At 30.2% G+C, this 18,257-nt stretch overlaps 1 protein-coding gene across 10 annotated transcripts; it reads left to right on the top strand.

Annotated features, from left to right (window-relative positions):
* Positions 1 to 1,600: 1,600 nt before the first annotated feature.
* Positions 1,601 to 7,583, top strand: LOC107624895 (uncharacterized). Of its 10 annotated transcripts, none has more exons than XM_088505486.1 (10): positions 1,649 to 1,883; positions 2,187 to 2,558; positions 2,896 to 2,939; positions 3,935 to 3,980; positions 5,131 to 5,197; positions 5,296 to 5,417; positions 5,991 to 6,126; positions 6,237 to 6,316; positions 6,401 to 6,587; positions 7,130 to 7,583. In XM_088505486.1, the coding sequence occupies exons 5-10, from the start codon at positions 5,137 to 5,139 to the stop codon at positions 7,228 to 7,230; spliced, it is 687 nt and encodes a 228-aa protein (XP_088361612.1). In that variant the 5' UTR covers positions 1,649 to 1,883; positions 2,187 to 2,558; positions 2,896 to 2,939; positions 3,935 to 3,980; positions 5,131 to 5,136; the 3' UTR covers positions 7,231 to 7,583. The 10 variants fall into 10 exon arrangements, with proteins under 10 accessions (XP_088361616.1, XP_088361617.1, XP_088361612.1 ...); XM_088505489.1 differs by lacking the exon at positions 3,935 to 3,980 and adding an exon at positions 4,772 to 4,966 and having other exon boundaries at positions 1,703 to 1,883; XM_088505487.1 differs by lacking the exon at positions 1,649 to 1,883 and adding an exon at positions 4,772 to 4,966 and having other exon boundaries at positions 2,129 to 2,558.
* The last annotated feature ends 10,674 nt before the right edge of the window (positions 7,584 to 18,257 follow it).

Genomic DNA, 18,257 nt, shown 5'->3' on the forward strand with positions numbered 1-18,257 from the left:
ACATAATTAGGTTGATCAAGATAATTAACAATGTGTAGTTCTGGACAATTAACTTCTTTTATTCTTGGTCTTCTTGGCATTGTTGATTTTTGTTTTCTCTCCTTGCAGCTACCTCTTATTGAATTTTGGCTTTGCAGCTTCAATGGAAGAAGAGAAGGGAGGAATGTGGGGTTGGGTTTGTTGGAGAATGAAAGGTGAACGAGTGAGGTTGAAAGGGATGGGTGGGTGGAGTTTGTTGGTTTTGAAAGTGGGTCCACGGGCTGGTTTTCTGCATACGTGACGCGTGGCCGTTGGTACGCAAATCGGATGGTCCGATTTGTGTACCCCGAAGTCTGTAATTGGACCGTCCGATTACTCTCCCTGAAATCGGACCATCCGATTTCTTAATCGCAGCCACCACATCCCAGTGAAACACGCCAAACCCCAATCACCATTTTTATTTTTTTATTTTTTAGTCTTGAATCCACATTCATCATTTATTTTATGAAAAGTATAGGAAATTAAGTGTCTAACCAGTCAAAAATTGAATAACTCAATTAATTATAATTATTTTAATTTATTTTATTAAATTATAATTTGAATAATTGACATTAATTATTGATTTTGCAAAATTAGGATTGGTGTAATAACAGAAGCCATCAACAACGTTAATCACGCTCCTGTTTCTTTATTTTCTCTCTCCACACGGTGCTTGTTTTTACTCATCAACTGCGCTGACATTCTCCATCCTATCATCCAACCCGTCGCTGTCTCCTTGGTTCTCCGCTGCGTGTGCCGCCATTAGCGGTGCCGTTCATGAGCGTGGTGCAAGTGTTGTTCATGACTCAATCACATCGCCATTCCCCCGCAAGGACCATCACGCCGAGCTGTTCTTACACAAAGAAGCTGTTGTCGAGGTGCAAAGTTTCCGACAGAGAGCATCATCAATGGCAACTCCTCCACTCGCGATGCGCGGCCTTCGTGGCTTCCTCCTCGCAACGCGCCACTGCGAGTCCCCCGCCGTCCATGCAACGCCATCCAAGACGTCGTCGCCAGCCACCCTGCGGTTCTTCTTTTTCTCCTCTTCCTATTTGGTTTTGAATAATTTTTTTTAACTAGATTTTTATGTTTCTTTTTCCTAAATTTCGGATGATTCTTTTTATTAGTTTTGGATAATTTTTTTTCTATGTTTTGTATATTTTTTTCTTAGGATTTGGATGATTCTTCTTCCTATGTTTTGTATTTTTTTTTAAGATTTAGATGATTCTTTATCTTATGTTTTGGTGTTTTTCTTTTAGAGTTTGGACGTTTTTTTTTTTGGAAAAAGGAATTATGATTTGCGTAATAAATAGTAAAGGATGAATTAGAGTAAGAAGATGTAATTAATTAATAATAATTAATCTGGTATCTTTTAAAAAATAAAATTTAAATAATTACTAATTAATAACAATTAATTAGTATAGAGTTAAGTATAAAAATACTTTTTCGGCCACTAATTCTCGACAGTTATTTAAGCAGACTAGTGAGCTAATCACTACCCCAATCCATCCTAATTCCACAATCATCATTTTTTTTTGGTCAAATACCCTTACAAACACACACATCCCTTCCCTTTCCCAATGGGTTCCACAATCATCATTTATGATCTCCTTTCTTTTTGGGCCTTGGGCCTCTCACTGGATCCAAAAAAAAAAACCGTAAGGAACCTGTTCCTCCTCTCTCTGTCTCTGTTTGTCTGTTCCTCTGCACCGGAGACGCTGCTTCCTCCGCCGTTCGTTGTGCCTCCATCACGGCAGCGCCGTTCTTTGTCCTCTAGCTGGTTTCCATCCGTTTATGGTCGCCGCTGCTTGTTCGCCGCCCTTCACTATCGTCAGTCGTCGCCTTTCGTTGTTGATCCTTCACAGGTAGGTCTTCCCCCATGCATCTCTATTTTTTTTTCATTTCCGACAGCAATTCTCTGTTTTCCGGCCGGTTCGACCGGTCTAATCGTGAACCGACAGCAATTACGGTCCGGTTTGCCCCTAAAACCTTTTCTTTAAAAACGGGAGGTGAATCGTCGAACCGGCCAGAAACGGTTGAACCGGACAGTGAACCGACCGGTTTAAAAGAAGCGGCGTCGTTTTTGCCAAATTTGCTTACTTTCACTCTTGGTTCTAAAGCTCCTTCGTTTCTTTCTCCCTTTCTCCCTCCGTTTCTTTCATTCACAGAAACTCGGCCAAAAAACCCTAGCACTGCCGCCGTCCGTCCGTCTATCTAGCTTCCCTCGTGCTCCAAGTCTTCAACCCCCGTTCGCTGTCACCGATCGCAGCTGCTTCCTCGAGCTCGGCGTCCGTCGTCTTTGTCTGCTCAGCCGCGCTTCCGCCGCCGTTGGTTGCCGTTAACGTTCGCGTCTTCGTTCAGCCGTCGTCTTGGTTCGCGTTCTTCGCCGTTCAAGTTTGCTCGGCGTTCACCGTTCGCGTTCACTCGCCGTTCACCCTTCGGGTTCGCGTTCGTCTGGAAGCCACGTTGCCCTGCTTCAAACTCTGCGACCAACCCGCGCGCTCCACCTTTCCGTCGAACTGCTCTCTTTTGTCGCCGCCGTGAGTTCCCTAAACCCACCACCAGACAATACACTCACACAACACCAATACTCTGCTTGAAACTCTGCAACTTCTTATTTCTATTACAATAAGTAACTATTTGATTTGGCAGTGGTTTGGATTTTTTTCATAGACTGAATTAAAGGATACAATAGTTATGTTCTCTTTTCTATCACATTGATACTAAGCTTTGAATTCTCTTATTTCGTTTCAAGTTTACCGCACTCAACATGTTTGATGAAATGCTTTAACCATATTTCGGGTTGGTTTTATCATTTCTAGCTTTTAGAAACTTAGTAAGTTGATTGCATATGAAATTAGAATAATTGGATCTTAGTAATTAGAAATTTTTTTTCATAGACGGAATTAAAGTATACAATAGTTATGTTCTCTTCTCTATCACATTGATACTAAGCTTTGAATTCTCTTATTTCGTTTCAAGTTTACCGCACTCAACATGTTTGATGAAATGCTTTAACCATATTTCAGGTTGGTTTTATCATTTCTAGCTTTTAGAAACTTAGTAAGTTGATTGCATGTGAAATTAGAATAATTGGATCTTAGTAATTAGGAAATTTTAGCTGCACAAATAGCATCTTTGTAGAAAACATATTAGCATGATGATTCCACTTGCATTAGTGTTCTTCTGGTAAATTTTAACGGTTAGTGTGAACTTGTTAATTTGCTAATTGTTCTTGTGCTGTTGTTTGGTTGTTCTTCTGTTATTTTTATTTTATTTTTGTTGTGATTTTCTGTTCTTGAACTTGTTAAGTTGATAATTTGCTAAATTGTTGGGCTGCTGTTGTTTTAATTTGCTAAATTTTTTGGTTTCTGTGATTTAATTTGTTGGATTTTCTATTTAGGTCTTGTTCTTGTTTTTTTGCTAAATTGTTGTTGTGTATTTATTGTTGTCTTTGAGATTCTTGCTGGATATTGGTGATCATTGATTTATTATATGCTTCATGTTTTCATTGTTTTCTTCTTCTGAAGGGAAAAAAAAATTCTGTTTTCATTGTTTTGTTTCAGAAATTAATTTTTTGTGATCAATGCTCAAACTCTAAATGCTGTTCTGTTGGTTTTGCAGTGTTTGTTTTGTTTCAGAAATCAATTTTTTGTTATCAATGCTCAAACTCTGAATGTTGTTCTTCTGTTTTTGTTTTGTTTCGTAAATCAATATTTTGTGATCAATGCTCAAACTCTGAATGTTGTTCTGCTGTTTTTGTTGTTTCAGAAATCAATTTTTTGTGATTAATGCTCATACTCTGAATGTTGTTCTGTTTTGTTTTAAGGCTGAGTTTAGAAGAGGTGATTGATTTTTGAGTGTTGTTTTGTTTTTGTTTTAAAGCTGTGTGTTGTGTTCAATTTTCATTTTGTAGGAAATTCTGAGGTATATAAGAATTAAGAAGGAAGACTATTTTAACGGTATTATTCTATTGATTCTGGTATTCTACAAGCTTGAACATAGAATTGAAGAGAGAAACCCTTTATTATTTTATCATTGGCCTATTTTTGGCATTGCATATCATTGTAGTTTGTTTATTCATAGAACTAGTTGTTTATGATCCCCTTTTGAAGTTAAAAAATGCAGTAGAAGAGTGTTTAGAACCAGTTGCTTTATTCATTGAATTTTTATAGAATCAGGTGTTTATTATAAAACGGTTTTTCTGGTTGAACCACAGTTGAACCGGTTAAACTAATGAACTAGTGAACCAGTAACTAGAGTGGTTCGATGACCGGTCCGGTTTTTTGAACCTTGGTTTTAAAAAATTTCAATGGGATGAACGTGATCTTTTGTGATTACTGTCAAAACTAATAAATCTGGTTCCGAAATTGAGATTTGTTGTTGTACTGTTGTTGCTTGTTGCAGATTTTTTTTCCCTTTCATGTTAATTATGCTGCTGATTTTGTTCCAATTTTCAACTCCATATTTTTTCAGTCCTCTAAATTTTGTTATTATGCATTGAGATTTTTTTGTTGACGTACTGTATAATAGATGCAAAAAGTTTCATTACCAAAGTGACAATTGGTGTGCTACATCTTCAAGTACTGTTCAAATGTAAAAATTCTGAGTTTAAAATTTCAATTCTTAAACCACAAAGTGTTAGTTTTTCCACTAAGAGTGTTAAATTTTTTAGGTTAAAATTGTTAATTTTGAGTTAATAATAATTAGGTGCATTTTTTGGAAAATTATTTGATAGTCATGGGAATATCAGGGTCTACACAACATTGGAATCTTCATTCCCGGACATACTTTGCAAGATTTCTGTGAAAGTTAATCCACCTATCACAAAACATTTCCCATCACTTCTCTTTTCCAAATTTCTTCAAAACACATACACGTCCACCTCTCCCATCACTGCTACTACCCCCTTTGCCTCTGCCTCTCTCGTATGTATCGTCAACTGTAGGTAATAATATTAAATCTGTCATGAAATGGTAACCAATGAGATGGAGATAGTTCAATGTTAATCATAAATGCTGTTTATTATGTTTGGTTTTTTGGATATGCAAATTACGATTTTAGTTTACAGAGATTTAATTTAATTAATGTTTGACTTTGAAAATTTGACAGTAACAAATGCTGGGACTCTCATATGGAGAAATACTTCTGTTGATTGGAGTAACTGCTGCTGTAATTGGTTGGTTCATGCTGCTGGTCTTATTTTCTCTTTACTGTATGATGATTTTGATTGTAGGAATTTGAAAATTGTTTCTCTGACAAATTGATGTGTAATAGGCCCAAAAGATTTGCCAATCATAGCCAGAACAGCTGGGAGGCTAGCTGGTCGCGCTGTTGGATATGTACAATTGGCTCGCGGCCAATTTGACAGCGTTATGCAGCAAACCCAAGCTCGCCAGGTACTCCTCATGAGGTTACCAAACTCTCGAGTGAAAACTCAAACTCTTATGGGCATATACGTTTAGGTCCGATATCAAGTTTACAATTTTACAAGTAAAACTCTGACGCATTTGCTAGTTGAGTTTTATAATTCATGTTTACCTAAACTCTACAAGTTTAGATGTATGGAGTTTGGTCACATTGACTCTCCTTTCTCCAACCTAGAGCTATAACTAGCATATACTAGATTTGTTAGGTCACATATGTGCTACATTTGGTTTCTCACAATAATCTGGAGAAAGTTAAACCAGTGGAGGAGGTAATTTCAGAACCAGAATAATAATAAAAAAGAGGGAAAATAAAAAGAAAAAAAGAAAGAAAGAAAAATCTGTCCCTTAAGTGTAGATGGGGATTGTGATTTCATGCTTGATATTTACTTTGAATTTCTTAATAATAGAAGAGTAGTGCAAAAGTTAGGCACATATTTAAATTGTATTGAAGAATTTGAGTAATCATCCCACAGCTTGGTAATGGCATTCAATGAGCATTGAGCAAAAACTAAATTCTATTGTATTCACCTGTTTTGTTGTTAGGTTCACAAGGAACTGCAGGACACAATGGCACAGCTCGATGCTATTCGTCATGAAATTAGAAGTATATCACTTATAAATCCTGGCCCTATGACCCGCGGGCTTGTGGATAATCCTGACCAGACATCTATTCCAAATGGTATTGTTTTTTTGAATTTTTCTGTTTTGGATCGTAGTTTAGTATTCTAAAACTGTACTGATTTGCTAAAATTCTGCGCAATCTTGTTATCTTCTGTCGTCGATGATTAGGCACCAAAAAAACCGAAGACGTTGGAGAGAATAAGTCCATACCCCTTGCTACCACTAACTCAACACCCACTGTTATCAAGGTTAGATTGAACACAAATAGAACTTGAAATAAATTATATGCTGCTTCAGGAAAATGTGCTTACATGGTATCTAATATTTTCCAGGATTCACCTTCAAATTCATGCAACATGCAAAGTCAAGCAACGACATATGCCCGATTGGCAGAGTCTGCTATCATTAAGAACAGTTTAGCTGCAAGTAGTACTGAACCCCAGAAGATTAAACCTGAACTGCAGCATACTGTCTTGCCAATTTCCGCTGAAAGCGCTGGACTCTTACCAAATCGTAGCGGTAACTTTTAGTTGTTGCTAGATTTTGTTAGTTTGTTTCTATGGTTAGCTAAAATATTTATAGTTTGTGCATAATGTATTGGGGGTTGTCTGATGAATATCTCATCCTATCCATGTTAGATCACGTACATATATGCGTATGTGTTCAGGCACTGGAGTGGATACTTTCCAGAGTATACAATCAGTGGTGAAAATCCACGCTTGACATGGTCAAGTGGATTTTCTAATTGATAAACTCTTTAACGGTTTATCCGTAAAGTCGTACATTCGGTTGGAGCCTAAACTGATGAACTTGTAAGAGTTTACAAGTTAACTTGAGAGTTTAATAACTTTGTGTGGACTATTTGGGGATGCATTGAATGCCTTTTAGTTCATTGGCTCATTGTTTGTTATTTGTCAATGATTTGAGTGGCTAATGATTGCTCTTTATCCCAATTAATTTTTTCGTTCATTTTTCTTTAATTATTATTATCATGGTGGACTTTCATGTGTAGTTTTGTTATAGAATGATATCTGAAACAAACTTTTTGGTTGTATTGGCAGCTGATGTGAAAGGATCCGACATAGTTCTAGAAGCAATCGTGGAGGCAGAAGTAGCTCACAATGCCAAGGAATTCTTTTCACAACCCCAAAATCAAACATGATTGATATCATGTGGTAATGTTACATTTCACCTTTCTAATATATCTTCAACGTTAGTTGTTTGTTCTTTGTAGCATTTGTAATTGATTTACTTGTAAATAAAAAATCGTATGTAATCCAGTAGATTTCGTTTACCAACATGACGTAGATCAGGTTGATCGAGTGACACGCTAGTGTCTCTTTTTTTGGGTTTTGTTTTTCTCCCGGTGGCTTCAATTAAGAATGGAAAAAAGTTGTGTTAGCAGAGATAGTTGGTCTCAAGTAGGATTAGTCGGCTTTCTGACATTTGGTTTGCATTTTTACTTTTAATTTTTTCATAATTTTGTGAAGGAAAAAAAAAAAAGGTTGAAATCAATGGTGTTCATTCTTTGCATTCTTATTGTAGCTGTCCCTTCGATTATTTCTTAATGCACTACCACCAATGGAGTACACAACGAGTAAGATGAACAAGAATATAACATTGATTATAGTTACTACCTTACAATCTTTGTTACGATCTTCTATTAATCCAACCTTACAAGATTCACAATTGTAGCATAGAATATTTGGATCATTACTCAAAGCACCACAGTCAGAATTGCTATAAGTTGTATTAGTTGCCTTGATCCAAACATTAGAACTTTGATTAACGAATATCCGATTACTTACAACATGACTAAAAAATGACAGTCCGGTGTACAAGTATCCTGCGCTAACGTAGGATACGGGATCAGGAAATGATCGCATTCAAAAGATATAATGTATGTAGTTTAACCTGATAATTATATTGGTAGTTGTTTTTACGGTTTGAATTCGTGAAGATAACTTAACTGTTCGTGAAGATAACTTAACTGTTTCCAGTTCCAGGTTTTCCTTTAACTTGCAACATGACCAAAAAAAAAAATCAAAATTTGTTAAATAGCAATGTTCAACCTATTCATTTGTTATATATATATAACAGCTACTCTATCATGTAATAAAAAAAAAACAGTGTATAGTTTTCGGTAAAACATTATTTTTCTTTCTAATATAGTAATGTTTGAAGGTGGTTTCAGTTTGTCTTAACCATTTTATTTTATTTTATTTCTTTTTCCTTAATTTTAACGTTTGTCATACATATTTTGTGCTAAAGGAAAATTTTATTTATTTTTGACTAATATTACAAATTAATTTAAAAAAAAATTGTAGTCGGATATTTTAGTTTCAACCAATTTTAATGATCTAATCTCTAAAATATTGTACTCGGGTAGATAAATTAGTGGGTTTAGTACTTACTATTGTTGGATTTTTTATTTTTAAATAAAATAAATATTTTATATACCAAAATACATATCACTCATTGCCATTATATATTTTGAGGGGTTAATAGTCAAATTCGTCTTTAAAAGATTACTCATTTTTTAAATTAGTTCTCAAAAGATTTTTTTAGTCATATTAGTCCTGAAAAGATAAAATGCCAGTCGAATTGATCATTCCGTTAATTAGATGATGACGTATCACGTTAAGTGCCATATGGCATGATGACATGATAGGTTAATGTCACGTGTCACAAGATGATTGGTTGATGTGTCAGGTTAGAGACATTTAGCACGCCACGTGTCACTTGACATGTAAAAAAATTATTTATAATCAAAATAGTCTCTGAATTTAAAATTTAAAAAATTAATCAAATTAGTTTTTATATTTTTTTTATTTTTAGTCATAATATTAAATTTAAAATATTTTTTTATAATACTAATTTTAATATTATTTTTTGGACCTTAATAAATAAAATTTTCTTTACATAAAATAATAAAAATAATTAAATTATTATAAAGTTATTTTGTCATTTGTATTTTAAAATAGTAAAACTAGTTATACACTAAGTTTTAATATTTTAGATTTCACTAAATAAATATAGTAGTTATTTAAAAAAAATATATTAAAATATTAAAATTTAACAAGTGATCCCACAAATCGATTTTCAATTATGGAGTTCTACCATATAAATTAAACAATAATAAAAATTATAATTTAAAAAAATTTTAAAAATTTTAAATTTTAAAATAACTTCTATATTATATAGCAAGATTTAAAATATTAAATTTTTAAATATATAATCAATAATAATTTGATAAACTTGTTTAAATAAAAAAAATTTACTATAAAAAATATAATTTAAAAATATAAAATTTTAAAATACAAATAACAAAATAATTTTACAATAATTTAATTATTTTTATTATTTTATATAAAGAGAATTTTGTTCATTAAGGTCTAAAAAAAATATTAAAATTATTATTATTAAAAAATATTTTGAATTTAATATTATGAAGAAAAAATAAAAAAAATTATATAAGGACTAATTTTATTAATTTTTAAAATTTTAGGGATGAAAATGACTTACATCTGGACGTTCAGGGATTATTTTGATTATAAATAACTATTTTACATGTCAAGTGACACGTGACGTGTTAGGTGTCACTGACCTGACACGTCAACCAATCATCTTGTGACACGTAATCATCTAACTAACGGAATGACCAATTTGACTTATCTTTTATCTTTCAAGAACTAATATGACTAAAACAAATCTTTTGAGGACTAATTTAAAGAATGAATAATCTTTCAATGACGAATTTGAGTATTAACCCATATTTTGAGTATATAGGATAAAAGATAAATAAGCATGAAAATCGGGTACTGTATACTTAAAATGTGTAACACTTAATATTTTTAAAATTGAAATAGTCTTTAATATTTTTTTAAATCATTCCTAATATTATAACAAAAATGTTATTTGCACACCAAAATCAACTATTATGTATTTGTCAAATTAGTCTTACTACACATTCAAGTTTTTTGGCAACCAAGTTGGTCCAGGTTCACCAAAAATTAGTTTCATTAGTGAATGCATGAATACATGCTCCAACTATCTCTACTAATGTAAACGTTCGTATCTCGCATTCCTCTTTCTCCTCCTCCTTCTTCTTCTCATTTTTCTTCGCGTTCCTTCTTCTTTTTCACATTCCTTCTTCTTTTTCTTCGTGTGTTTTATCTTTATCATCGTTCTTTTATTGTTGCTGTTATTACTGCATTTTTTTCTTTTCCCCTTCTTCTTCCTAGTGATTTTGTAGCATTATCTGTTTCTTTTTTTTCTTTGTTTGATTTTTTTTAATTTTTATTTTTGTTTAGAGAGTAAAACAAGAAGAATCATGAGAAGGCAAAAATAGAAGAAGATAAATAACAAAAGAAGAAGATGATGATGATGATAATGAAGAAAAAGAAAGAGGAGAAGGAGTTTTGAGAGGAGGAGGAGGAGGGAGGAAGAAGAAGCGCGTGATGTAAAAAATTGTTATAAAAATTTGGTTGGACTTTGTTAAATATTTTGTTTGGTTGTAGAGTTTTTACTTATCAAATACACATATAATTTAACTCATTTTTAATATATATTTTGTATTTATTGTACAAAAGAGATATATTTTACATTTTAGTGTGTATTCTATGATAATTAATTTTGATGTACACCTATTATTAGAGGTGTTCAAGACTTGCTTCGGTGTTATTTTCGGGTCGGATTTGGATTTTGATTTGGGTCACCCAGTTCAAAGTTACTTTCTACAATAATATATATATATATATATATATATATATATATATATATATATATATATTTAAGTTAATTAGTAATGTTATATTATATTTTTATAATTTAATTAATATTTTTTATATTATAAAGTATTATTTTTGTTTTAAAATAATTTATTTTAATATAAATATGATATAACATTTATTAAATTTATTTTTTAAAAATAAAATTTAAAAATTTATATATACTAATGTTTCATTGGGTCGATCCGATTTAATTCGATTTCTTTTCGGATCGCTTCGGATCGGAACAAAATTGATCCGTTATCTTTTTAAAACTGAATCTAAATCTATTTATATCAGATCCGGTTCGATTCATAAATACCCATACTTAGATCCATATTATAATTATTCTTTTTAAATGAGAATTTTTTTATCCCAAACATTAATTTTTAGATAAAGTTATCTCGATAAAAATAAATAAATAAATAAATAAACCCTCCCTCCTTCTTATCAATCCTGCTTCTAATCATCATCATCTTGTTCTTCTAATTTTTTATTTTTTTTTTTGGTGACTATCTTGTTCTTCTATTCGATGGGAAAGCTTAATTGTGAAGGCTATAAAAAATTAAAAAGTGAGGATATATTTGCTCCTTTCTCGATTTTTTTTTTTTAAATATCAGAGATAATGGGTGGACTTGTAAATTTCCCAAAAATGTAGTCCCTTTTAGGAAAACAAAGGGGCAAAAATGAAATATAATTTTCTAAAAATCACCTTTTTATTGGAAGACTTTCACATATGCCATTGTACTTTACTGGCATACTGGTATTCTTTAATTTTTCACCGTGGATATAATGAATAAAATAAGTTGGTGGTGAAGATTATAAAGACATTTTTTTATGTGTATATGCATAGATGTTGAACACCGTGAAATGAGTACCAGCCATTTCGTTAACCGAAGAGTGGATTTTTTTGAAATGTGGCTTGATGCCCTTGTTGTACATTCAAAGCAGCTCATATTGTGGTGTTGTGGAAAGCTTAGTGTTAGACTTGAACCGGCTAAATATAGTGTTAGAAGCAGATGTCAATTGGGCTTGAGTTATTGGTTAATGAATTCTTTTATTTAAATAAAATAAAATAAAAATAAAAATAAAAATATAATTATACAATTTTTATAAATTAAATTTAATACATCTGTGTCTAATTTTTCTTATATAAATTATAGTATTGAATTTTAGTATTCATTATTAAGAGAATATTTAAATAACAATAGTATAAACAATAATTTTAAATTATTAATATTATTCATTGTTAAAAAAATATTTACTAAAGACATAAAAATAAAATAAAATAATACAGATAATGCATATTAAGATAAAATGAGTATTTTGAAGTGGAAAAAAAACACTCTATTCAAATAAAAGAATGTTTGAATACATAAATTTATTTTTGTATCCATGTGCTTTATATTCGGCTTAAATTCATGTAAGTTATAAATTTGTATACTGATATTAATTTTGATATATAAAAAAAGTATGTCAAATTATTTTTGACTATATTACATAAATACAAAAATAAAAAATCAGTCACTAGTTATATAAGAATACATATTTAGTATTTATGAAAAAATTTAATTACCTGGTTATAACAAATTTGATTTTTTTTATGCTAAATTTGATTATTCAGGGGATAATAATTTCATTAAAAATTTGAGTAAAATAACATATATATTTATACATAAATATATATAGTAGTTGATTATTTATCTTTATAAAATATTTTTGCGTGTAATATACACAAATATATAATAATTATATTTTTGTCACATATTTTATTTTATTTGAATGCAAAATAAATATAATTAACAATAACGCCTTTTTATTTTGGTCAAGTCCTCTTACTATATTTGTGCCCAATAACTTTAGCCACATCAAATTGCAAAGGATGAAAAACGAAAAAAAAAAAAAAAAAAAAAAGAGAAGAAGAAAGAAGAGGAGCAGGAGGAGGAACGTATGATACAAAGATACGCATTATGTAAGTGAATTTTGTTGAATTAGAAGAGAAAGTATAGGGAGCCAATGAAAATTTTGTACAATGTGTACAATAGAGGTTTAGGAAGTATTAGAGATATAACCATTAATGTTACATTTTTTTATCAGGTTAAGCTTTTGGGATGAGTGGTTTCATGATATGGTATTAGAGCTCTAGATCCGAAAGGTCAAGAGTTCGATCCTTGGTGAACCCCAAAATCAGCTTAAGCTTTTGGGTCATGAGTGGTTTCATGACATAAGATGTTTAGTACCCGGATGGTTATTCTGAATAGTATAGATGATGTTCATTTTATTCATATTGGCTAGCAGTACTCGAATTAGAATTAACTTGTATGTATTAGGGGTGTTCAAATCCAAACCGATCCAAACTAAACCGCTCATCCAATCCGATCCAAATCGAAAACCGATTAAAACCGCACTAATTCGGATTTGATTGGATTCTATTTTTTGCAAACCGCTGGATTGGATCGGATTTCGGATCTACTTTTCATAACCGATCAAATCCAATCCAAACCGCACAATGTGCTATAATATTATTATTTTATTATTATATTTACAATTATACTTATAACATGTTCAATTTGTTATACATTTTTCTATTATTCATGTATTATATATTATTATTATTATTTAATAAATATTTTATGTTTAAAATGTTATTTATTTATTTATTTTAACTAACCTATAATTTTATTTCTATTGTTGTGTTATCATTAGTTTTTTAAGATATTGTTAAGACTTGTTATATCATTGTTGATTATTTAAAATTTGATGTTGAAACTTGTTATATGTATTTAATTTTTTTATTTAAAAATCGCAAATCCAAACTGATCCAAACCGCTTGTAATCGAATCGGATTTCCAAAAAAAATTTATCCTATCCAAACCGCACCGCACATAAATTAAGCGTTCGAATCGGATGACTTTTTTCCTTAAAACCGAACCAAACCGCACTGCAAACACCCTTAGTATGCATAGTTGTAAAAATGGACCGGACCAACCGGTTCGACCAGAAAACCAGTGAATCGGACCCTATACCGATCCGGTCTGGTGTTTGAAATGTACAAGAAATCGAACTGGTATGAACTGGTCAAATTCAGAATGAACTAATACGAACCGATCAAACTCGGTGAGACGGTCTGACCGAACCGCTTGAGAGTGAAAATATTTTCAAAATGCTGGAGGTAGGGTTCGAACTCCTGCCCTCAAGGAAACAAAAACACTCCACAACAACCAAACCACTATATTTCATATTAAAATATATGCAAATTATAATACATATAGATATCTTTCATCAAATAGTTTACTTTTATTTAATTTAATTTAATTTTAATTATAAATTCACTAATTCTTAAATTAATTATATTTTTATTTAACAATAATTATAAACTCACTTATTTTTTTATAATTATATAATATCTATTAATATTATTTTTTAATAAATACTTGTAGTATATAATAGTATAAAAGATATAAACTAATTAATAAATTATTAAAATTTAAAAATAATAGTTATTTTAATATAAAAACAAAATAAAAATATTTATGATAGAGTAAAAATAATAAAATATTTATTGTTCATGTTCCATATTATTTTAAAATAACTTGATATTTTTAAAATGTTAGTAAAAATATGTATTTTAAATTTTAATTTTAAACTTTTGACTATTTTTTATTTTTTATTTACATAGGACCGGGTCAACCGGTTCAACCAGTAACCCAGCAGTTGAACCAGTAATCCAATGACCCAATGACCTAACCGGTTCGATCACCGGTTCGGTTCTGACAACTATGCTTGTATGACTTATATACCAAGACTTATTATATGTGTAGCAGTACTCTTTTTAATATTTAATAATATTCATCAATCATTACTATCAATCTTAAAAAATACACATATATAATCGATTACAGTTATACCATATTTTATCCTAAGTTATCTTTAATTTTATATTGTCCGTTCCCTTGACAAGAGCACATAGTGATGAAAAATATTCAAAGTTTGTCTATTATCCACTTTGATCTTTTGCAAGATTTGGTAAAAATCTAATATTGTGTTTGTTTAGAGAGACATGATACTGGGATAGAGATACTAAAATAGTTAGTCCAAAATACTTTATTTCGAAAAAAGGTGTATTTGAGAGTCAGTAAGCACGCGTCTTCAAAGAAAGATTTGCATAAAAAAAGTTTATGGCTAGAAATGCGGGACAAGTGTCAAAATTATCACGTTTGTTCAGCAAGCTGCTCGAAATGTTAAATCAAAGGGTCCAAGTTTCGAAAGCTATTCCTGGTGGTTACTTTTGTCAAGCAAAAGAAGCAAGAACGTTTACTGATGAATTAATGAACTTGGAGGTTACATTTCAACCCAATTGGTGGAAGATTCTTATAAATAAGAGAAGAATAGAAGGAATAAATGTTGGAATTTTGTTTCAGAAAATACTCAAGCACACTCATATCCCAGCGACTTACTGAGTTTGCGTTCGAGTTACTTTTCTGTAGGATTCTTTCCACTGTTTTAACTTTTTTATTTACACTTTCTGCAAATTTTACTTTTCTTGCAAGTTTATCATTCAAGCAATATTTATTTTCTCTGTTCAAACTTTACATTCCAGTATTTTTATTTTTCATTTCAAAAGTCCTTTGATCTAATTGAGGACATTTTACTGTTTTATTTAAATTCAATGCAATTCATTTCAAATTCAGTCAATTTATTTTCAAAGTCTTTTATTTATTTTTTCATATTTCCTTAAGTTTCTATTCAATCGAAAGGTTTTTGATGCACTATAAGAAAATTGGTACTCACAAAGATGAGTAGGTTTTGCTCCCAGATAATAGATATCGAATCACCTTCGATTTGCTAAAAATTGATAAAATATATATAAAATTGTGTTTGACAGAAGAAGAGACATGGATAGAAATATTGTATTTAGAGACACTGAATTAGTATATTTTGTGTCCATCCTGACAGAAAAAATATGGAGACAATAACAAAAGACACAACTTATTTTTTATTTTTTTTATTATTCTTATAAATTTTTTATAATTATATTTTGAGTAAAGTATCGTTTTTGTCCCCAACGTTTGGGGTAAATCCTATTTGTGTCCCTAACGTTTAAATCGTCCTATTCATATCCCTAACGTTTGTAAAAGTGATTCAATGTTATCCTGCCGTCAATTACACATCATGAGCGCTTTAGTTTGAGTTTTAAAAATATCTTCTTGAAGTTAGAATACAAATGTCTGGGATGGAATCGATGATCTACTCCGAAAAATAGCTCATCAAATGTTGAAACTAATTCCTACAATATTTACATAATTCACTTTTCTAGGGGACATAATTGAATCTAAACACAAATAGTGGGTATAATATTAAAATCGAACACATCCAAGTGAGACCTAATTGAGAATGAATACATCCAAGTGAGAATAATTGAAAAATATAATCTGATTTGTTAGTATAATTGATAGTAGGATAACATTGAATCACTTTTATAAACATTAAGGATACAAATAGGACGATTTAGTGTGTGTTTGGATTACAGTTTACAAACGGGAGTTTGAATAAAATTGATTTTGCAAACTTGATTTTGATGAAAAGTAGGTTTGTGTTAAGGTGATTTATGTTTGGCAATTTTTACATCAAAATGAATTATAGTAAAATAAATGTTGTTTGGATTATACTACTCAAAATCACTTTTAGATAAAAAATTACTAATAGACACCAACTTAAAAATAATTTTTGTATATTATCTTATCATTTTAATTTAGATATTTGAATAGATCTTATTAATTAATTTTATAATAAAATTAATATTTATACAATAAAATAAAAATAATATATAAAAATTAGCAAAATATATTTTTAATTAAAACTAACAAAATATAAATTTTAGAGAGTACTAAGAATAATAAAAAAAATTAAATATTTATCTTGATAGTAATTGAAATAAATCAAAAAAATTTTATGATATTTTTTATATAGTATATTTTTAATACTCTTAATACTCCTTTTTAATATGCTATAATTTATTATTATTATTATTATTATTTACAATTAATTTTTTGTTTAATTTACTTTACCTAATAGAATCAATAAATCATATTATAAAAATAGGGGTGGCAAAACGGGTCAAGCCCGTCGGGTCAATTCGCTAAACCCGCTAAAAAAGGCGGGTCGGGCTAGGATTTGGAGCCCGCCAAATTAAAAAAACCCGCCAAATCCGCACCGCCAAATTGGCGGGTTTTGGTGGGGCGGGGCGGTCCGAAGATTTTTATTTTTCTTTTTTTATTAAATGAAAGAGTGATTACTATTATAAAATTAATAATTATAGAATTTTTCAACACTTTTTTTTTTCATTTTTGTTTTTATTCTTCTTTTAGTTATTAACTTTATTTATTTTATTTTACAATTTATTATATATGCTTAAATTATGTGACTTATTTTTTAAGATAAAGATGATTCTATTGACAAATAATATTTTGAACAATTTTATTGAAGTTAAAAATTAAAAAAAATAGTAAAAAAATTATATTATAATATGACTATTTTTTTATTTGTATTTAATTTTTTAATTATTATTTTTTGGTTAATTTTAATGAATTTTATTTTTCAAAAAAAAAAAACAAGCGAGCTAGCCCGCCAACCTGCCAATCCGCCATAAAGCGGGGCGGGCTAACATTTTGAACCCATTTTAGTTGGCGGGGCGGGCCGGTCCGCCCCGTTTATGGGGCGGGCCTATGCGGGACGGGCCGATCCGCTTTGCCACCCCTAATAAAAAGATAATAAAAATAATACAAAAAATTGCAATTATAAAGTGTATAATATCAAATAAATAATTAATAAAAAATAAAAATAATAAATAATAAAAAAAAGAGAGTTCATGTAAACAAAAATAATAAGAATTTCATAAATAATATAATAACATGCATAAAGGATAAAGTTGGTAAAAGATAAATAAAGATAGAGTATTGATAGCTAAAAGCCCGTTGGTGAAACGCAGAAGCTCAAAATTGTAGCTTCTTGTAAACGTGGTTTTGAAAGTAAAATCACTTCTACGTTCATGGATCAAAAGTTTACCAAACCAAAAATTGAAGCTTTTAAGAAGGTTAAACGTGCTTCTTCTCCTGTAAGTTATAACGCGTTTGCCAAACACACCCTTAAATGTTAGGGACACAAATAGAATTTACCCCAAACGTTAAAGATAAAAATAATACTTTACTATTATATTTTTTATTATTATATTTTTCATTTCAAATTTTTTGAATAAAAAAAATTAATTTTTAATTTATTTTAATTTATTACCAGATAAAATATAAAAATATAAAATTTTATATTTCTGTCTTTTATATTTTATTTTTATTATGTTGTTTTATCTTATTTTAAGAAACACGTAGCCTAAAAGAACAAATGGCCCATCCACTCTAACAAGTAA

Source organism: Arachis ipaensis, chromosome B2 (genome assembly GCF_059453495.1).
Source record: "Arachis ipaensis isolate K30076 ecotype BB chromosome B2, ASM5945349v1, whole genome shotgun sequence".
NCBI classification, from domain to species: domain Eukaryota; kingdom Viridiplantae; phylum Streptophyta; class Magnoliopsida; order Fabales; family Fabaceae; genus Arachis; species Arachis ipaensis.